Here is a 17,713-nt window from a genome sequence, read left to right on the forward strand (position 1 = left end):
CCCTGAGTCCAAGGCCCAGGACTGGCCAAAAAAAAAAAAAAAGAAAACACAATAAAGAGCTGGAAGTGGAGATGTGCCTCAAGTGGTAGAGCCAGCCATGAACAAAAGAAAACAAACATGAGCACCAAGTCATGAGTTCAAGCCCCCACAAACACACAAATCTATGGTCTTTATATTTTTGCATAGTTTAAATTTTTTAATTAACTGCTTATTAGTGATCAAAATTTGAGAATAAGCTACTTTGGGGCATCCAAAAATCTATATGACATTATGTCTGAATGAAGAGTACAGCTCACATTTTAAGTACCTTGAAAAAAAACCTTAAATATAGCGTTAAATTAATAAATGCATAAACAATGTCAAAATGATATAACTGTTCAAGGTGACATAATCTTGAAGAGGTAATTTCAACGTCACTCCTGAGATTGGGGGAAAATTCTTGTGAAGAATGAAGTGTAGGTTGTCTAGGCACTATTGTAAAGATAAAGGGGTTCTGGGTGCTGGTGGCTCAAACCTGTAATCCTAGCTACTCAGGAGGCTGAGATCTGAGGATCACAGTTCAAAGCCAGCCCTATGAGACTCTTGTCTCCAATTAACCACCAGAAAACTGGAAGTGGAGCTGTGGTTCAAGTGGCGGAGAACTAGCCTTGGACTTAGGAACAGTGCCTAAGCCCTGAGTTCAAGCACCAAGATGGAGAAGCAAGAAAGGAAGGAAGGAAGGGAAGAAGGGAGGAAGGGAGGGAGGAAGGAAAAAAAGAGGAAGGGAGGGAAGGAAAGAAAAGAAAGAAAGAAAAGGGGGAAAATCCAGCTAACCTTTTGCTACATGATGTCCAACAACTACATAAATTTGTAACTTCCACTCATTACGGGCTGCTTTTTTCTCATCGTAAATATACACCAGCACTAAGCAGTTGTCCAAAGGAGTTGCCATTTACCAAAGCACTTTAAAAATACAACGCATCTTGATGGATGTCGTCCCTTTCAACATGCTCATCCCTCCCAGCTCCCATCTTCCCTCATTCTTACCTAAACTTCATTCTGCTCCTCTCCTCCTCATTTGTCTACTCCTCCCTCTCCCCTCAACCCATCCTTGCAAGTGGCCAAATAAACCAGAAATATCCATCTGTACACCTGGACCTCACCATTGGAGAAGCCATAAAAGCAAAAGAACCCCTAGCTTCATCTTGATAAAGGTTTTTTTTTTAAATAGATTTTTAAAAATTGGGTCATTTATCTTGCTTCCATCTTTCACCCTCATTTAAGCCACAAGCATAAACCTGAACAGGTTGGAGTTTGACATATCAGTGCTGCTACCGCCTCGAAACTACCACCAAATGATAGCAGCGCAACTCTACTCTTCACTCTATGTCTCAGGCATTTGCGGTCCATTGTGACTCTACTGTGTACCTTGCCCTCTCTTTCTTTATTCGTGTTTCCACACTCACCTTACCCCCTGGTGGCTAGTTCCTGATGATTACATCTTCGTTTCTAACCTCAATCTCTGCACCCCCTCCCCTTTTTTACAATGCTACTGGCCAACCATTTCTGCTACATAAAGGAAAGACTTTGTTTTTCATAGCTTAACTATCATATCACCTTTTTAGAAAATGTTAACCAATGGATTCTTATAACTGAATATTTGGAATATTGCCAGGTAAAATCTTTGCCTTTCCAGAGAATAAGCAGAATTATTTATTTATTTATTTATTTTTTGGCCATCCTGACACATTGAACTCTGGGCCTGGACACTGTCCCTAAGTTCTTCTTCTCTCAAAGCTAGTGCTCTACCACTTAACTATAGAGCTACTTCCAGCTTTTTCTGTGATTAGTTGGAGATAGGAGTCTCACGGACTTTCCTGCCAGGGCTGGCTTCGAACTGTGTTCCTCAGATCTCAGACTCCTGAGTAGCTAGGTTTACAGGTATGAGCCACTGGTGGCTGGCTAGAATTATGTCTTCCTTAAAGGAGAAACTATGTTCTTTTTTTTGCAGAGAAAACAGACTTTCCTTTCATGATTAATTCTTTGAGGGGCATATTATTCTTGCTGAGGATTGTTTCTTTACTCTTCATTCCTTCGCTTAATCAGAGTTGCAAGAATTTATTTAGTACTACCTCATTGAAATAGGCCAAACATAATTCATTCCTATTTGAAATTATTTAACAGGTGATCTGTCATCTTTGTGCTGACAGGCAACTTTTCAAAGAACATTGAATTTGTAACTAAACTGTAGCACCATGAAAAATAAGGCTTATTAGCTCTTCTCTCCATTCATGAACTACAGATTTGAGGTAGGTATTGAGTCACGTGAAAAACTGTTTACAGCGCACAGCTAGATTCCTTGCTTCTCCCTTTCTTAGGGCTTTCCATTCATTGGAAATTCAGAGGATTCAGGTTGTGGTTTGCTATTTAGGAAGGTAACAAAGGATAGTCACTGCATTTTTACTTTATTATCCAACACAAACAAGCTGAGTTAGCACTCAACCCTAACCATCTTCCTACATTCCTCCACTCATTAAAACTGTGCTTTAAAAATAAATTAAGAATTGAGGCACCATTCAGATGTCCCTTATCTCTAAACAATCAAGAATAAACATTTTTATTTTCTTGACTGTGTTTCTGGAATTGACTTAACAACTTATAATCAAAGTACATAGGGATGTATTAAGAGTTATTTTGGGTGCGATGAAACTGGATTAACTGCTTGAATTGTGTTATCTCTGCATTAGAATAATTGACAAACATTATTTAGAATGGAATCTAATGATTGGATTGCAGTTTCTTTGATTCATATGCTAATGTTGAGGAAACTAATGTGTTAATAATGTTTAACTGTTTAACATCTTATGAGAAAATATAAAAATCTAGTTTCAAAATTGCATAGTACATTTATTTAAATATGGCTGTATTGTGTTCATAGTTGGAAATAATGCTTGGTTTTCAAGGCATAACTTTTTTATGGCATTTATTTGTAGCCAAGTATAATAACAAGTTGGCTAATAGATTTTAAGCAAATATCTGTTGTTTTTACAGAAATAAATAAATAAATTCTATCACAATACAAAATGCAATATAGGGAATCAAAGATCTTCTTCTTCTTCCTCCCCCTCTCCTCCTCACCTCCTCCTCCTCCTCCTCCTCCTCTTCCTCCTCTTCCTCCTCCTCCTCCTCCTCTTCCTCCTCCTCCTCCTCCTCCTCTTCCTCCTCCTCCTCCTCTCTCCCCCCTTTATTTTTTTTTTACCAGTACTGGGCCTTGAACTCAGGGCCTGAGCACTGTCCTTGGCTTCTCTTTGCTCAAGGCTAGCACTCTACCACTTGAGCTACAGGACTACTTCTGGTTTTTGCTGTTTATGTCGGGCTGAGGAATCAAACCCAGGGCTTCATGTATGTCAGGCGAGCACTCTACCTCTGAGCCACATGCCCAGCCCCAGAGGTTTTCTTATACAGGCAAAAATCAAACAGTGGTATTGCTTAAACTACACACACAGTTTGTAAATTGGAGTGCCAGTGCATGCATGAGGCAATGAGTTCAAACCCCTACACTGCCTAAAATTTAACACTTTGATTCTTATTCCACAATTAAATGGGGTATAATTTTAAAACTATTAGCTAGTAGGTGATTATAGTAGGTGATTATAGAAAATAAATATGAAAAATCTACTTTAATGTGTACTCTGAGCCTCAAAAATAAAATTATTTTTAGAAAAGATGTAAATCTGATGAAATACCTTGGGTTGCACGATCTTTTTTTTTTTTTGGCCAGTCCTGGGGCTTGGTCTCAGGGCCTGAACATTGTCCCTGGCTTCTTTTTGCTCAAGGCTAGCACTCTGCCACTTGAGCCACAGCGCCACTTCTGGCCGTTTTCTGTATATGTGGTGCTGGGGAATTGAACCCAGGGCCTCATGTATATGAGGCAGGCACTCTTGCCACTAGGCCATATCCCCAGCCCTGCACAATCTTTTTAGTCACTGATAAGGCAACTTGGCATTTGAAAGGAAAATTACAAGAATGACAAGCTCTTAAACTTGGTTGTATGGCTCATTCTAACCTACTCATTATCTCTTATACATGGCCCTTCAGAATGTGACGGAGAGATTCTGGGACATGTTAATTTTGTTTATTTAATATGCAGATTACGTGAGATGTAAGTGAGAACACTGTTCATCTTTAATCTAGGACATTAATATCTTAATCATAGCTCCTCCCTCTGAACTGGATTTCAAAATGCCACTCAAGCACAAACCTTTATGTCAGACAGCTTTACGAGAGGCTAAATAAATAATAAATAACACTGGCTGCTTACTGAGAACAACTGCAGTGTATTGTAAAACACATATTGATGTTATTAGTTATTTGTTTTGTCAGGATCTTCACGTGAATAATACATTTTGTTTGTTTTCTAACATATATTATGTTTATTTAGGTATGTTATCTATATATACTTATTAAAACAGCTGATGTTTCATTACAAGTTAAAAATTCACTGACCTAATAGCACTTTATATAATAACAATCTAACTTTCAAATAGGAGACAAACTATTGAAAATTTTGGGAATAGCATACCGAAAATATTTAACATCAACAAGTCATGCAAATATTTTTAGAAGAGAGTATGACTAATAGTTTATGGATTTTTTTTTCAGAGTATCTCAGGAAACAAAAACAGAATTAAAATAGTGACTGCAAGCTAGTACTAGGGTTTGAGTTTAGGGCCTGAGTGTCGTCCCTGAGCTTTTGTGCTAAAGGCTAGTGTTCTACTCCTTGAGCCACAGCTTCACATCTGGCTTATTGGTAGTTAATTGGACATGAGATTACTTTCCTACTAGGGCTGGCTTTGAATTTTGATCCTTAGATCTTAGCTAGTAACTTTACAAATATAAGACCAAGTCATCTAGAAAAAAAAATTACTTCTTTATTTATAATTTGAACAGTGTTTATTTCTTGATCTTACCTAATACCTGTGGCTAAGAAATACAACCATATTTTAAATTGGGCAGGTGAGGGTTATCATTCTTACATTGTTTTAAATATTAGAAGAACCATTTTAAACTTCCTATCAGTGTGCGTTGTGGGTGTTTCATAATGGTCTTCATTGTGTTGCGATAAATTATCTTGATACCTTAGGTTTTGAGGCTTTTTTTTTTTCTTTTGGCTTGTCCTGGGGCTTGAATTCAGGGCGCGGGGACTATCCATGAGTCTACCACTTGAGCCACAGCACCATTTCTGCCTTTTCTGAATAGTTGATTGGAGATGAGAGTCTCAGACTTTCCTGCCTAGGCTGGCTTTGAACCCTGATTCTCAATTCTCAGCCTCCTGAATAGCTAGGATTACAGGCCTGAGCCAGCGGCCCCTGGCTTGAGGCTCTTCCTTAACCCATCCATCCATGGACATTTAATTTTCCAATGCTTTTTATTAATATATTATTTACATTTCTATTATTAATTCATTTCTTCTTTATTTTGTGCTTCTTTCCCTAGTGTCTTAAGCAGAGACTGGGTTATCAGGCTTTTATTGTCAAAACAAGAGACATGGATTTATTTTATTTTTCATTCAGTTGATTAGATGTTGTTTATTTTCACTTGTGAAATGAGGAAAAAATTAAACTACCTTTCAAGGTCATGTATCATCCTTTAATGTGCTATTGTTTGAGGGCAACTTCTTGGAATGAGTTTTGTAAATCTATTGTGTATTTTCATAAATCCTAAAGTCTGTTTCAATTGTACTTTCCTAAAAAATTTTGCATTTATTAAACAGGTGTTTGGCAATAACACCACTCAGTCTTAACCTTTCTTCCTTAGAGCCTAATATTTCTACTCTATGCCTATGTGGTAACCTTAGTCCCACCTGAGCATTTAAATTTACTTTCTTTGAGCTTCCTTTGTGTCCTCTGGTAGTTTTGTTGGGTGCAGACACCAGAATTATGGCTTAGTTTGCCTTATGGTCATTGGATTTTCTTTCTTCCTCATTTTCCTTCCTAATAGAGTCATTCCTTTAGTCACCCAGTTTTGAGTTTTAACAAATGTGTACAACTGTACAATACCACCACAATGACAGTATAGAATTTAGTTTCTTATGTCCATTTCTGATTTTTTTCCAAAAATTTTTGTCTCATTCACAACCTATTAATGAGAAAATACAGCATGAAGACATTTTATTATTTTATTTTATTGTCAAGGATGATGTCAGAGCAGTTACAGTTACATAAGTAAGGTAATGAGTACATTTCTTGTGGAACATTGTTACCCCCTCCCTTGCTTTCTTCCACTCTCCCTCCCCCCGACTCCCATCCCCCACAAGTTGTAAAGTTCATTTCTAACACAGTGTCCTCTGGGTATTACTGTTGCATTGGTTCACCCTTTGTCCTTTGTATGAAGCCTTTAAAAAATCCTATTATATAACATGCTTAGCCTAAAGCCACTGCAACTCACCTGTGTGGTTTCCTATGTGAAAAGGGTGTGTTTAATGGAGTGACTGTGCTCTTTATTGGTGAGCATTGCAGATGGAGCAGAAGGGAATGTGGATGATGCTGTTGTTGGGTGGAGTGTTCTTTCTATAAATGGCAGGTAGAGCAAGCTGGTTGATAATTTGCTGAGGCCTTCTAGTTCCTTATTGATCTGTCTACTTTACCAATTACTGAGAGAAATGTGTTGATATCTCAAACAATACACATGGATTTGTTGTGGGGTTTAAAATCCTACTTCTATCTGCTTTGATTGAAATTCTGTTGTTAGTTATACACTCAATAAAGGTTGTTATATCACTCTTGTTGAATTTTCCCTTTTATCAATGTGCATTCTTTTCTTAGTTCTTGATAGAAATCTTGATTTGGAGTTGATAATGATTTTAACATACGTAGCCACTGGAGTTTTCTTTTAATTCATGTTCACATATTTTATTTTACACGTTTTTATCATTCTTATGCTTTTACCCTTAATTAATGTCTAGGTGTTAGTGAAGTCTTTGTATAATTGGTCTCTTTAACTGGGATTTTTATGACAATTTACGTTTAGGGTAATTACTATATGGTTGGACTTAAATCTAAACTTTATTTTGCTAATTGCTTTATATTAGTTTCATCGATTCCCCTCTTCCCCCACCTTTTTAAACTTTTTCACTTTACTTCTTTGGGCGTGGTTATTTAGATTTTTCTCTTGCAGTGTTAGCTATAACTTTAAAAATGATTAAATCCACTCTGGTTTATAATGTATACTTTAAATTATTATGTGTACATAACTTAATAATACGCTACTTTATATCGTGTTAAGCTACACACTACCAGCTTCTCTCATCTGTTGGCCTATTTCTGGCATATGTCTTACTTTTAATCATATTACAAATTCCATGTGCTATACATATATCACACACTGTGTTGTTAGTCTAAGTATTGCTTAAGAAAATCATGGGGCTGGAGATATGGCCTAGTGGCAAGAGAGCTTGCTTCGTATACATGAGGCCCTGGGTTTGATTCCCCAGCACCACATATACAGAAAACAGCCAGAAGTGGCGCTGTGGCTCAAGTGGCAGAGTGCTAGCCTTGAGCAAAAAGAAGCCAGGGACAGTGCTCAGGCCCTGAGTCCAAGGCCCAGGACTGGCAAAAAAAAAAAAAAAAAAAAAAGAAAATCTATAACTTTTCATAACATTAAAAATCATGGAGTTGTCCACTCTGTACACTACCTTCTGTGGAAGCATTAGTCACGTGTCTGCTTCCTTTTATTGCACATGGTATTGTCCCTACTCAGAAACCTTTCCCTGCTTTCTGCACGTCTCCCTCATTCACCTCTTTTTCTTTTGTCCAGTCCTGGGGCTCTTTTTGCTCAAGGCTAGCACCCTGCCACTTGAGCCACAGCGCCACTTCTGGCCGTTTTCTGTATATGTGGTGCTGAGGAGTCGAACCCAGGGCTTCATGCACACAACACGAGCACTCTTGCCACTAGGCCATATTTTACTTGTCTATTTATTTATGTTTGTTTGTTTGTTTTCCCTTTTGAATTATCAATAGTTTTCCCTGCTAGTTATACTTCCTTAAATTTCTAACTGTCTAAATCCACTGGACCTTTGTACATGAGAGTGGAATTTTATCTGTCATGTTCACTAAGGTATCTTAGATCTAAAGATATATTAGGTCTACACCTAATTTAGACTAAAATATCTTAGCCCTAAATCACACAGCAAGTGGCTATTTGCTTCTTACAAAAAGATGAAGAAATGCTCATGGAACATTGAGTTAGCATTTGAAAATTAATTATTTGGTAAATGGTTCACGAAAAGGTCTAAATATCTGTGTCTCTCCTTCATAAAATGTGTATGTTAAAATTCTAAACTTCAAGGTGATAGCATTGAGTTTGATCTCTTGGAAGTGATTGACTTATAGAGTTATCCCAACTACATAGATTAAATTATAAAAGAAGCCAAGGGAGCTTTGCTATGCTTTCTATCATGTGAGGAGACACACGTGCACGAGAGTTCAAAATTAGACTCAGCTCACACTGAATCTGACAGAACCTTCATCTCTACCTCCCAGCTCCCAGAACTGTGAGAAATTAATTTCTGTCATTTTATAACCACCACTTTCATGGAATTTTCTTTTAGAAGCATGAACAATATTGGAATACATGTATGCTTTGTTAAATACTTACTCCTCAAAGACACAAACTTCTTTTCACTATTAGAAGTTGTTGCATGGCCCAAATTCTGAGTTTAATAGTGAAATGGCAGCATAGCAAAAAAATAAACTAATAAAATACCCATTTAATTATTTTTAAGAGACTATAGAATACATTTTTAATTAATGAGCTTACAGTGTTAACAGTGTTGACTGATCTGTGCCCACTAATAGGTCTGTAAAGTGAACCTCTAACTAGTATCTTTTGTGAAAGACATTTTAATAAAAAGCCAATTGATGCACTAGTTTCCTTACTAGACCATTCAACTAGCTATACCTTTTAAAGATATTTAAGTATGTTCTAGGTCTCATTGCTATTGTGGCTGTCTTTGGCATGCTAATAAAAGGTTGTGAGGCTAATATTCCATGGACTGTTTATTATTATAATTTTTTTAAAAAATATGCTTGGTGGATTTAGAAGGACATGTACTTGCCTTTGCTGTTGATTCACTGCTTTGAACAAAGTAGGTTGTTAATCAGCGTTGGTGGTACCGTCTTCTCCCGAGGAATTTGGAATGCTGCAGCGAAGGCACTAACGTGTAGTTGTATGCATTTGAAAAGTAACTGGAAATGGCTGAATATATCACACAAGCAAATAATTCAATGGATAGCCAGACTTACACTGTAAAATATTAAAACAACAGTAAAAGATTATTTGTAGAAAAGGACCTGTTAAAACCTGTTTATTTGCTCATCAAATAATTATTTCATAGCAACCATGAGTCTGAGAAGAAGAGTTAGAACTTTTTACTGCAAAGAAAAAAAACACCAACAAGACCAAAATGTTTAATGACTTGTATTACTAAATTTGAATTAACAAAAGATATAATGTCTTGACTTTAAAATAATTGAAAATAGTTATATGCACAAATAATATTTAGAACTAGGCCACTAAGATAGTTCCTATTAGTGTACTTTCCATAGAAAGCATCATTTCTATGTAACTCACTAGTGATTAAGACTAAATGTTAGAAGAGAAGCAAAGGAAGAAAAAAAATGGGAAGGAAGGAAAGAAGGAAGAAAATACCAAAGGTTAGCTTTAATCTTTTTTAATGTTTCTATTTTATCCGATGTAAAGCATCAGTAGTTAGAAGTGTCTGACTGAAGTTTTATTAAGCTGGGTTTTCATGAAAAATCAATATGCTTCAATGAACTGCAAACCTTTATTCCATTACGCTTAATATCTTGGAATATATCTTATTTCTTACAGAGTAAGATTGTTACTTGGTTCTGAAGAAAAAAAATTATAAATAATGGAATCCAATATAGTAATACAGAAAAAGTTACTCAAAAATTTGTTTTGATATGTAAAAGTTAATTGTATACTTGTACAGCAATTTATATATTATTCATTTCTATTTGAAAAATAAACATTCAGATTTGGTTTCTATAAAGCAAGTTTTGTAGACAATAAACTCACATTTATGAACTTCACAAGAGATACACAGCAGAAATCTGTTCCTTCTTTTCTTTGAAAACATAACTTAGGATGTGATATAACTATTAGTATACTGTAAATGAAAATTAAATGAGATATAAATGAGGTACATTTTAAAGTCTATATGATAAATTGAAATGTACTAAACTATTACAATGTATCAAGTGCTATCTATACACTGGACATAAATCAATGAACCAAAGAGATACTTTATGTCCTATTAGAAGATTCAGTACAAGAGAAGGATTCATCTCAAAGCTACAAAAACTTAGAAGAGTAAAGAGTATAATAACAAGTTATCACCCTCAGTTAGAAGACTAGAAAAATAAGGTATATAAAATACCTGTGTTGTTTATTGCTTCTTGGCCTTTTGGCTAAGATCAAGTGTAGTATTTGTTCTTATCAGTAAAATACCTGTGTTTGTTTATATATTTTAATTGAATTCCAACATGATAGTTAATATTACATGGAATTTGTATAAAAATAGTCTCTAATTGATGGACTTTGACCTAAACAAGACATAAAAGAATCTGAGATGGAAATGCACTTCATTCTGTGTGTTTGAGAGTGGCTACAGCTTTACTCATCGTTTGCATCCTTGAACTCCTTTTCCAGCCATTTTAAAGACAAGAAAATAGTTCATGGTGTAGAAAAACATTCCATTGAAATGAAGAAAAAAACTCCAAATCATCATACTAAAGAACAAAGACATCTAGATTTGATTATCCTAAGAATCAAGGTTTTTAATAAAAGTCAATGACATTTTAGCAATGATAATAACCCTTATAGGAAACTTAGGAAGCAGATTTTTCACGTTCATTTGCCAATGAAAAAAGTGATGCATATTGAGATTAAATATCTTGTCTAGGGCTGGGGATATGGCCTAGTGGCAAGAGTGCTTGCCTCGTATACATGAGGCCCTGGGTTCAATTCCCTAGCACCACATATACAGAAAATGGCCAGAAGGGGCGCTGTGGCTCAAGTGGCAGAGTGCTAGCCTTGAGCAAAAAGAAGCCAGGGACAGTGCTCAGGCCCTGAGTCCAAGCCCCAGGACTGGCCAAAAAAAAAAAAAAAAAAAAAAAAATCTTGTCTAAAAATCACACAGCTAGTGCCAGATTTAATTTTTTTTAATAGAAAAACTACAGCCTAGAATATATGCTTCTAAGACATGATTTCATATTATTTCTCAACTTCTCAACACTTCTCAAGTCAAACTCTTTGCCTTTTAACTGCCCAACAGAGTAAACCACAAAGAAATTCAAAACTACATTTACAATGAATATTGTTCTTTCTCTGGTGCTACTTCTCTTCCTTAGCCAGAGTGTATCACTGAGTGTGTGTATATGCTCTGATGTGCACCTGTCTATAAAGAAGAGCATTAACCTTAGTTAACCCTCGATAAAGAGATGTTACGAATCACAGGCATGCCCAGAAATGAAGACTGTTTTTTTGGCAAGAAGTATAGAGGACTATGCTCAAACAAATATTGAATATGTAACTGTGCTACATGTTGAATACAAATATGTTAAGACATGAGTAAGGCAAGAAAAAAAAAAAGCATTTGCCTCAGGGCTGCTGCCTGAGAATGTCTGATCACTGGATAAATATTTATAGTGTACTTAGGAAGATATAATACATTTCGTTTGCATTAGGTTATTTACATTTCTTTGTTTCTAAGGATAGTCACATATGTAAATCCTCATCTTGATGGAACCAGTTATCTGATTGCTTCACTTTGTTCAGTTCAAATTAATTGCACAGTATTTCCATGCAATGTTTTGATGGAATTAGAAACAAACTCAGATATAAATCCAATGAGAAGTCATGTAAGGGTAATCCTAAAGATTTGAATGACTTTTCAAACTTTATTACAAAATACCTTCTCATCTCTACTTAACCTGTTGCCCAACATTTCCTTTTTTTCATTTATTTTACTTGTCAAACTAATAGCTACAAGTACTCAACACCTGCACTTAGCTCTCTCTGTTTCTAACATGGAGTTGTAGCATTTGGTTGATTTTAAAACAAGGTAAACAAACAGTACAAGAAATGTATCCATTGCCTAACGTATGAAACTGTAACCTCTCTGTACATCAGTTTGATAATAAAAATTTGAAAAAAAAAGAACAACAAGGTAGACTCTTAAATTCTAAATGAGCCAAAGCAGACATTTAATGCTTCCAGGGAGCTGTACTTTTTCTGTTTAGCTGCAATATTATTCCTATTAGTATTTACCAACTTGTGAAAAATGCTTTCTCAACATGTCTCTGGCATTTTCCCCATGGTATAAAGGACGTAACCTACTGATTTGGTGGCTGGTATAAGGGACTGTGATTGTACAGCTGACTTCCATTTATTTGACAACAGGAACCTTGTTTGTTTGTTAGAGAGTCATCAGTTCCTAGAAGTGCCAAAACGGCTGGTCAGTGGAACAGCAGATTGTGCTATACAACTATTATACCTTATGTAATATATGACTACTCTAACTTAGGTAAATGCTGGTATTCCTTGCCTGAAAAGCAATATAGGGCTAATCCAAGTCCAGAGATGCTTTCTGAGGAAGTTAGGGGAAAAAGAGTTTTAATGGCTGGAGGCCTCATTCAGGTGGTAAAGCCCCCACCAAGCAAGTGCCAAGGCTCTGAGTTTGAACTCTACTACTAGAAAAAAAAATTAAATATAAATAAACATATTTTAAAAATAGGCTAGTAGGGGCTGGGAATATGGTCTAGTGGTAAGAGTGCTTGCCTTGTATACATGAAGTCCTGGGTTCGATTCCCCAGCACCACATATATAGAAAATGGCCAGAAGTGGCGCTGTGGCTCAGGTGGCAGAGTGCTAGCCTTGAGCAAAGAGAAGCCAGGGACAGTGCTCAGGCCCTGAGTCCAAGGCCCAGGACTGGCAAAAAATAAAATAAAATACATAAATTTTAAAAAATGAAAATAGGCTAGTGGTCCAATAAGGCATTTTTATCATTGCTGATGAAAGTATATGAATTGTAGGTTATCTTTAACTCTTAATTCAGTCATTCTCTGTAGGTCTTTAGTAAAAGCAAGGAAAGAGTCCATGAATTCGCAAGCCCCATGCTTACAGATGAGTCGTCTCATCACGCGGACTACCTTGCCTTCATCTCAGTCTTTTCTACCTCACTCTAGTTTGCATCTCAGTCTACCAGATGGCTGAGCCCTCAATTTGACGTCGTTGGGAGGTTGATGGAGCTTGGGAACTAGTTATAGTAAGAGGAAGTGTCCTTAGGTCACCCCCCCTCCCCCCAAAATAAAAACCAGCAAACAATTTGCACACCGAGGCCTCTGTGCTGGAGGTGATGAGCATGGCTGTCCTCGCCTCCGCTTGCATTGCCTGCTTGTGCGCTTTGGATTCTCACAGAGCCATGAAAGCCTTTGTCTCTCCTTTTACAATGAGCGGACTGTGATCCAGAATTTTAAATCCCTTCTTTCCATGCTGTGCTATTCTCTTTCCTCCCTCCCTTTCCTCCTCTATCCTTCCCCTCCCTCCCTATCCTCCTTTCCCTCTCCTCCCTCTCCTCCCTCTCCTCCCTTTCCTCCCTCTCCCCCCCCCCCGTCCCCCCTCCCCCGCCTCCACGAATGCTAACCTGGCTGTCTGTCTACTGGTCTACCTCATGCTCACAAACACCGTGTGATAGTTCTGAACTCAGTAACTGACCAAATTCTGTACGCTCCTCACCTCCTTCAGGGCACAGGACATTTCCAGCTCTTTCCTTTGGATGAGGAGATGAGGACACGCCCCCCCGCCCCCCCTCCCAGCTCAGTCCCCCTCCATGTCCTCATACAGCTCTGCAGCACTGAAAAAGGTTTTCAGTCTGTAGGCTTTTTTGTAGACCATAAATTCTTTGAGGATGGATATAAATCTCATTTGGTTATTATTTCCAATAGTAGTAATTACTGATGTATGCTTTTCACATCCTTTCTTCTTTGGGTTTCAGTTTTCACTTACTATTTTCTCTGTATTTCGTTTTTCACCTCAAAGGCATTAGTTCATCTTATTCTTTTTTTTTTTTTTTTTTTTTTTGGCCAGTCCTGGGCCTTGGACTCAGGGCCTGAGCACTGTCCCTGGCTTCTTTTTGCTCAAGGCTAGCACTCTGCCACTTGAGCCACAGCGCCGCTTCTGGCCGTTTTCTGTATATGTGGTGCTGGGGAATCGAACCTAGGGCCTCGTGTATCCGAGGCAGGCACTCTTGCCACTAGGCCATATCCCCAGCCCCTCATCTTATTCTTAATAATGTTATCTTCTCAAAATATCCCGCCCAGTCAGTACCCTTTCAAAACTGCTCTGTCTCCTTGTCTATTTTAGCACATTCACTATATTGTAAATATAGTTTAAGATGTGAGCATCTTAAAGGTATCTTAAAATTGTCATTCTCTAGGGATACAGAGTAGTTGCCAAAACACTATTTTAATATGACAGGCAATGGTCCAGGGATTTTTCCCTACTCTCATTTAGTGAAAGAAAGTTCATGATATACATTTGTTATTCATTTTCCAAACTTCAGATTGTCTGTATGCCGTCCAAAAATGCAGTGGGGAGAAACCAACACCAACTAACATTGAATGTCAACATCAGGACAGCTTTGAAACTCATGTTGTGGGTGTGATGTTGGAAAGGATACACAAATTAAAGCTCAATGTTCTTTTCAAAGATAAATGTGATTTACTAGTGAAAACAACACTGATTTAAAAATGTCACAAGTAGATTTGAAGCAGAATTACAACGAGTATTTTCTTGTGTTTCTATTTTCTTTCTTTCTGTTATGACAGACCAGTTAAAATTTTAGAAACTGAATACCCACGAGTAGAATATCAAAGGAGACAACAGTTTTGGGACCCTATTCGACTGGCTCTTTTTACTTTGGCGATAGCAGCTATCATAGGAATTGCGATTGGTATTGTTACCCATTTCGTTGTTGAGGGTAAGTATTCAGATTATATCTCTATTGCCTCCATATTCTACAGCTTAGTATCTTACAGTTCTATTGTAATATATTATTTGCATGATATTAGCACTGTAAGTATTGTTCTTTTATTGATACTAAATTACAGTTTGCTCACACATGGAGTATTTATTCTCAGTAAAGTTTAATATTTATATTACTTTTGTTTTATTAATTGACTACTAAATACTTAGCTTATCTTACATGGCTATAACATAAGACAAGATAGTTGTGAAGAAGAGTGAAGCTCATGGTTTAGGAGGCTGAAAGAAGAGGATGGGGAAGTCCATTCCTCTAGGGAGCGAGGGTCGGTGTTTCTGTGTCACCACTTGGGAATGGTATGATGAACGCACAGGAAGGACAGATTCCTGTGACAAGACAGGAAGAGAGAAGTGGGAGGAACCCCACCAGTCTTGCTCTTTTATAACTATCTTCTCTCAAGGGAAGTAACTCAGCATTAATCACTTTCAAAGGTAACACCTCCATGACCTAGTTACCTCCCGGAGGCTCCAGCTCTTTGTTTTCCAGTGATAAACCTCGATCCAGAGCCTCCCACACCGCTGAGCCAGGGCTCTGACACTGAGTCCCAAACCCAGCCCCAAGAGACAGCTCTCCGGGATTCCACCACTGTGGTGACCGAGCTCCCAACACACGAATCCTTAGGGGACCTTGGTGCTTGGTAGACTTCATATCCCTAAACTTTACCACTCCGCACAGTGCAAAGCCTAATAAGCTACTGTGTTATATATCTTTAGGGTCCTTTCTACTTTACCAGAGGAAAGGAAATTGAGCCAAATGAAATTCCATTTAATAAATAAATAAATACAAGATCATTGAATGTTCTCTGAGGTTCTTTCCTGCTTGAAATTGTGGCAGAAGCCAATAACTTTGCTGGAGATTACTTTAGTTCACTTGTTTTCATTACTGACAGCACTCAGTTGTCTAAAACATGGCGGCACGATTTACTTATGCACTAAAGTATATAGATGTTTGCCTTGCTCCAGAGCTTCAGGCTTTACACATTAAGCCAATTAGTCTCTGAATCGTTTTATGCATATAGCTTGTACCCAAATGCCTAGGAAACATGCAAATTTAGAATTAATTCTGTTTTGGTAATAACTCAGTACTGGGTCATTGGACATATGTTGGTTTTTTTTTTTAATTTTCATGAATAATATCGAACTTTTTTTTAGCACATGTGGAGATTCTCACTGCTCATGATTATCACTAATGTTTTGTATTGTCAAATATATTTTATATTTGCTAATTTGGTGTAGTTTGCAGTGCTATCATTGTAAAGTTAATTGCTATGTTTTTGGTAAACAATGATTCTGAGGACCTATTCATATATCAATTGGTCATTTGGGTTTGTTATTATTATTATGAAGTGACTGATTTTTACTTTGTCTCATGTTTATTTATTCGTCCACTCTTTGTTACTGGTTTTGAGTAACCTCACCAAGCGTTAATGCTTATGGAAAGGAGTATTATTTTTCACTTCAGTGATTTGTTATAAAGATTGTTATGTGACTGATTTGTAGTTATCACAGTGCCAGAATTTAATAATTTCTCACGAATATTTGCTATTGGATCATCTATAATGGCTTTATAATTCAGTTTGTACAAAATCTCTTAAATCTCAGTTTTCGTACTGGTGAAATAAACTCAGCATAACTAGAAAAGTTCATCATTATTATAATATAGTTGTCATCATTTTAGAGCTTTTAATATCACTTAAGTGTATGTTAAATCACTTCTAGATCATTCCAACAATGCATTTGTCTAATCAGAACAGTTTGTCTTTTTTTTTTTTTTGTCAGTTGTGGGGCTTGAACTCAGAGCCAAGATGCTGTCCCTGAGCTTTTTCTGCTCAAGGCTAGTATTCTACTACTTTGAGGCACAGCTCTGCTTCTGTTTTTCTTTCCTTCCTTCCTTCCTTCCTTTCTTTTTCTCTTTTGTTCCTTCCTTCCTTTCTTTCTTCCTTTCTCTCTCTCTTTTCCTCCCTCCCTCCCTCCCTCCTTCCCTCCCTTCCTCTTTTCTTTCTTTCTTCCTCTCTTTCTTTCTCCCTCCCTCCCTCCCTCCCTCTCTCCTTTCTATCATTCTTTCTTTCTTTTTTTCATTCATTCTTTCTTTCTTTTTTGGAGGTTAGTTGGAGATACAAGTCTCACAGACTTTTCTGCCTGGGCTGTTTTTGAACCACATCCTCAGATCTCAGCCTCCTGAGTAGCTGGGATTACAGATCTCAGCTGCCAGCACCTGGCTTAATCAGGAAAGGTGTTTTTCTGTTTGTTTTTTTGTTTTTGTTTTTTTGCCAGTCCTGAGCCTTGGACTCAGGGCCTGAGCACTGTCCCTGGCTTCTTTTTGCTCAAGGCTAGCACTCTGCCACTTGAGCCACAGCGCCCCTTCTGGCCGTTTTCTGTATATGTGGTGCTGGGGAATTGAACCCAGGGCTTTGTGTATATAAGGCAAGCACTCTTGCCACTAGGCCATATCCTCATCCACCAGGAAAGTTTTTAAAAGATGTGTTACAGTAAAAATTGCGTTCTGGAAGGTAATTCTCGTTTCTATATGGATTTGAGGAGTGGATTTGAGCACAGCAGTATCGAGGTAAGGATACTACTTACAATACTTAGGTTTTACAATCCATAG

The 17,713-nt window shown here is 37.3% G+C and overlaps 1 protein-coding gene and 1 pseudogene across 1 annotated transcript in view; both read left to right on the top strand.

Moving 5' to 3' along the window:
- The first annotated feature begins 10,452 nt into the window (after positions 1 to 10,452).
- On the top strand, positions 10,453 to 10,551 carry LOC125365059 (annotated as a pseudogene).
- Positions 10,552 to 13,426: 2,875 nt separating this feature from the next.
- Positions 13,427 to 17,713, top strand: part of LOC125365019 (transmembrane protease serine 11F-like) — a 31,396-nt gene continuing 27,109 nt past the window's right edge. Inside the window, 2 exon segments of the mRNA XM_048364873.1 lie at positions 13,427 to 13,524; positions 14,892 to 15,043. Coding sequence (XP_048220830.1) covers positions 13,427 to 13,524; positions 14,892 to 15,043 — 250 coding nt within the window.

Source organism: Perognathus longimembris, chromosome 16, assembly GCF_023159225.1.
Source record: "Perognathus longimembris pacificus isolate PPM17 chromosome 16, ASM2315922v1, whole genome shotgun sequence".
In the NCBI taxonomy this organism is placed as follows: Eukaryota; Metazoa; Chordata; class Mammalia; order Rodentia; family Heteromyidae; genus Perognathus; species Perognathus longimembris.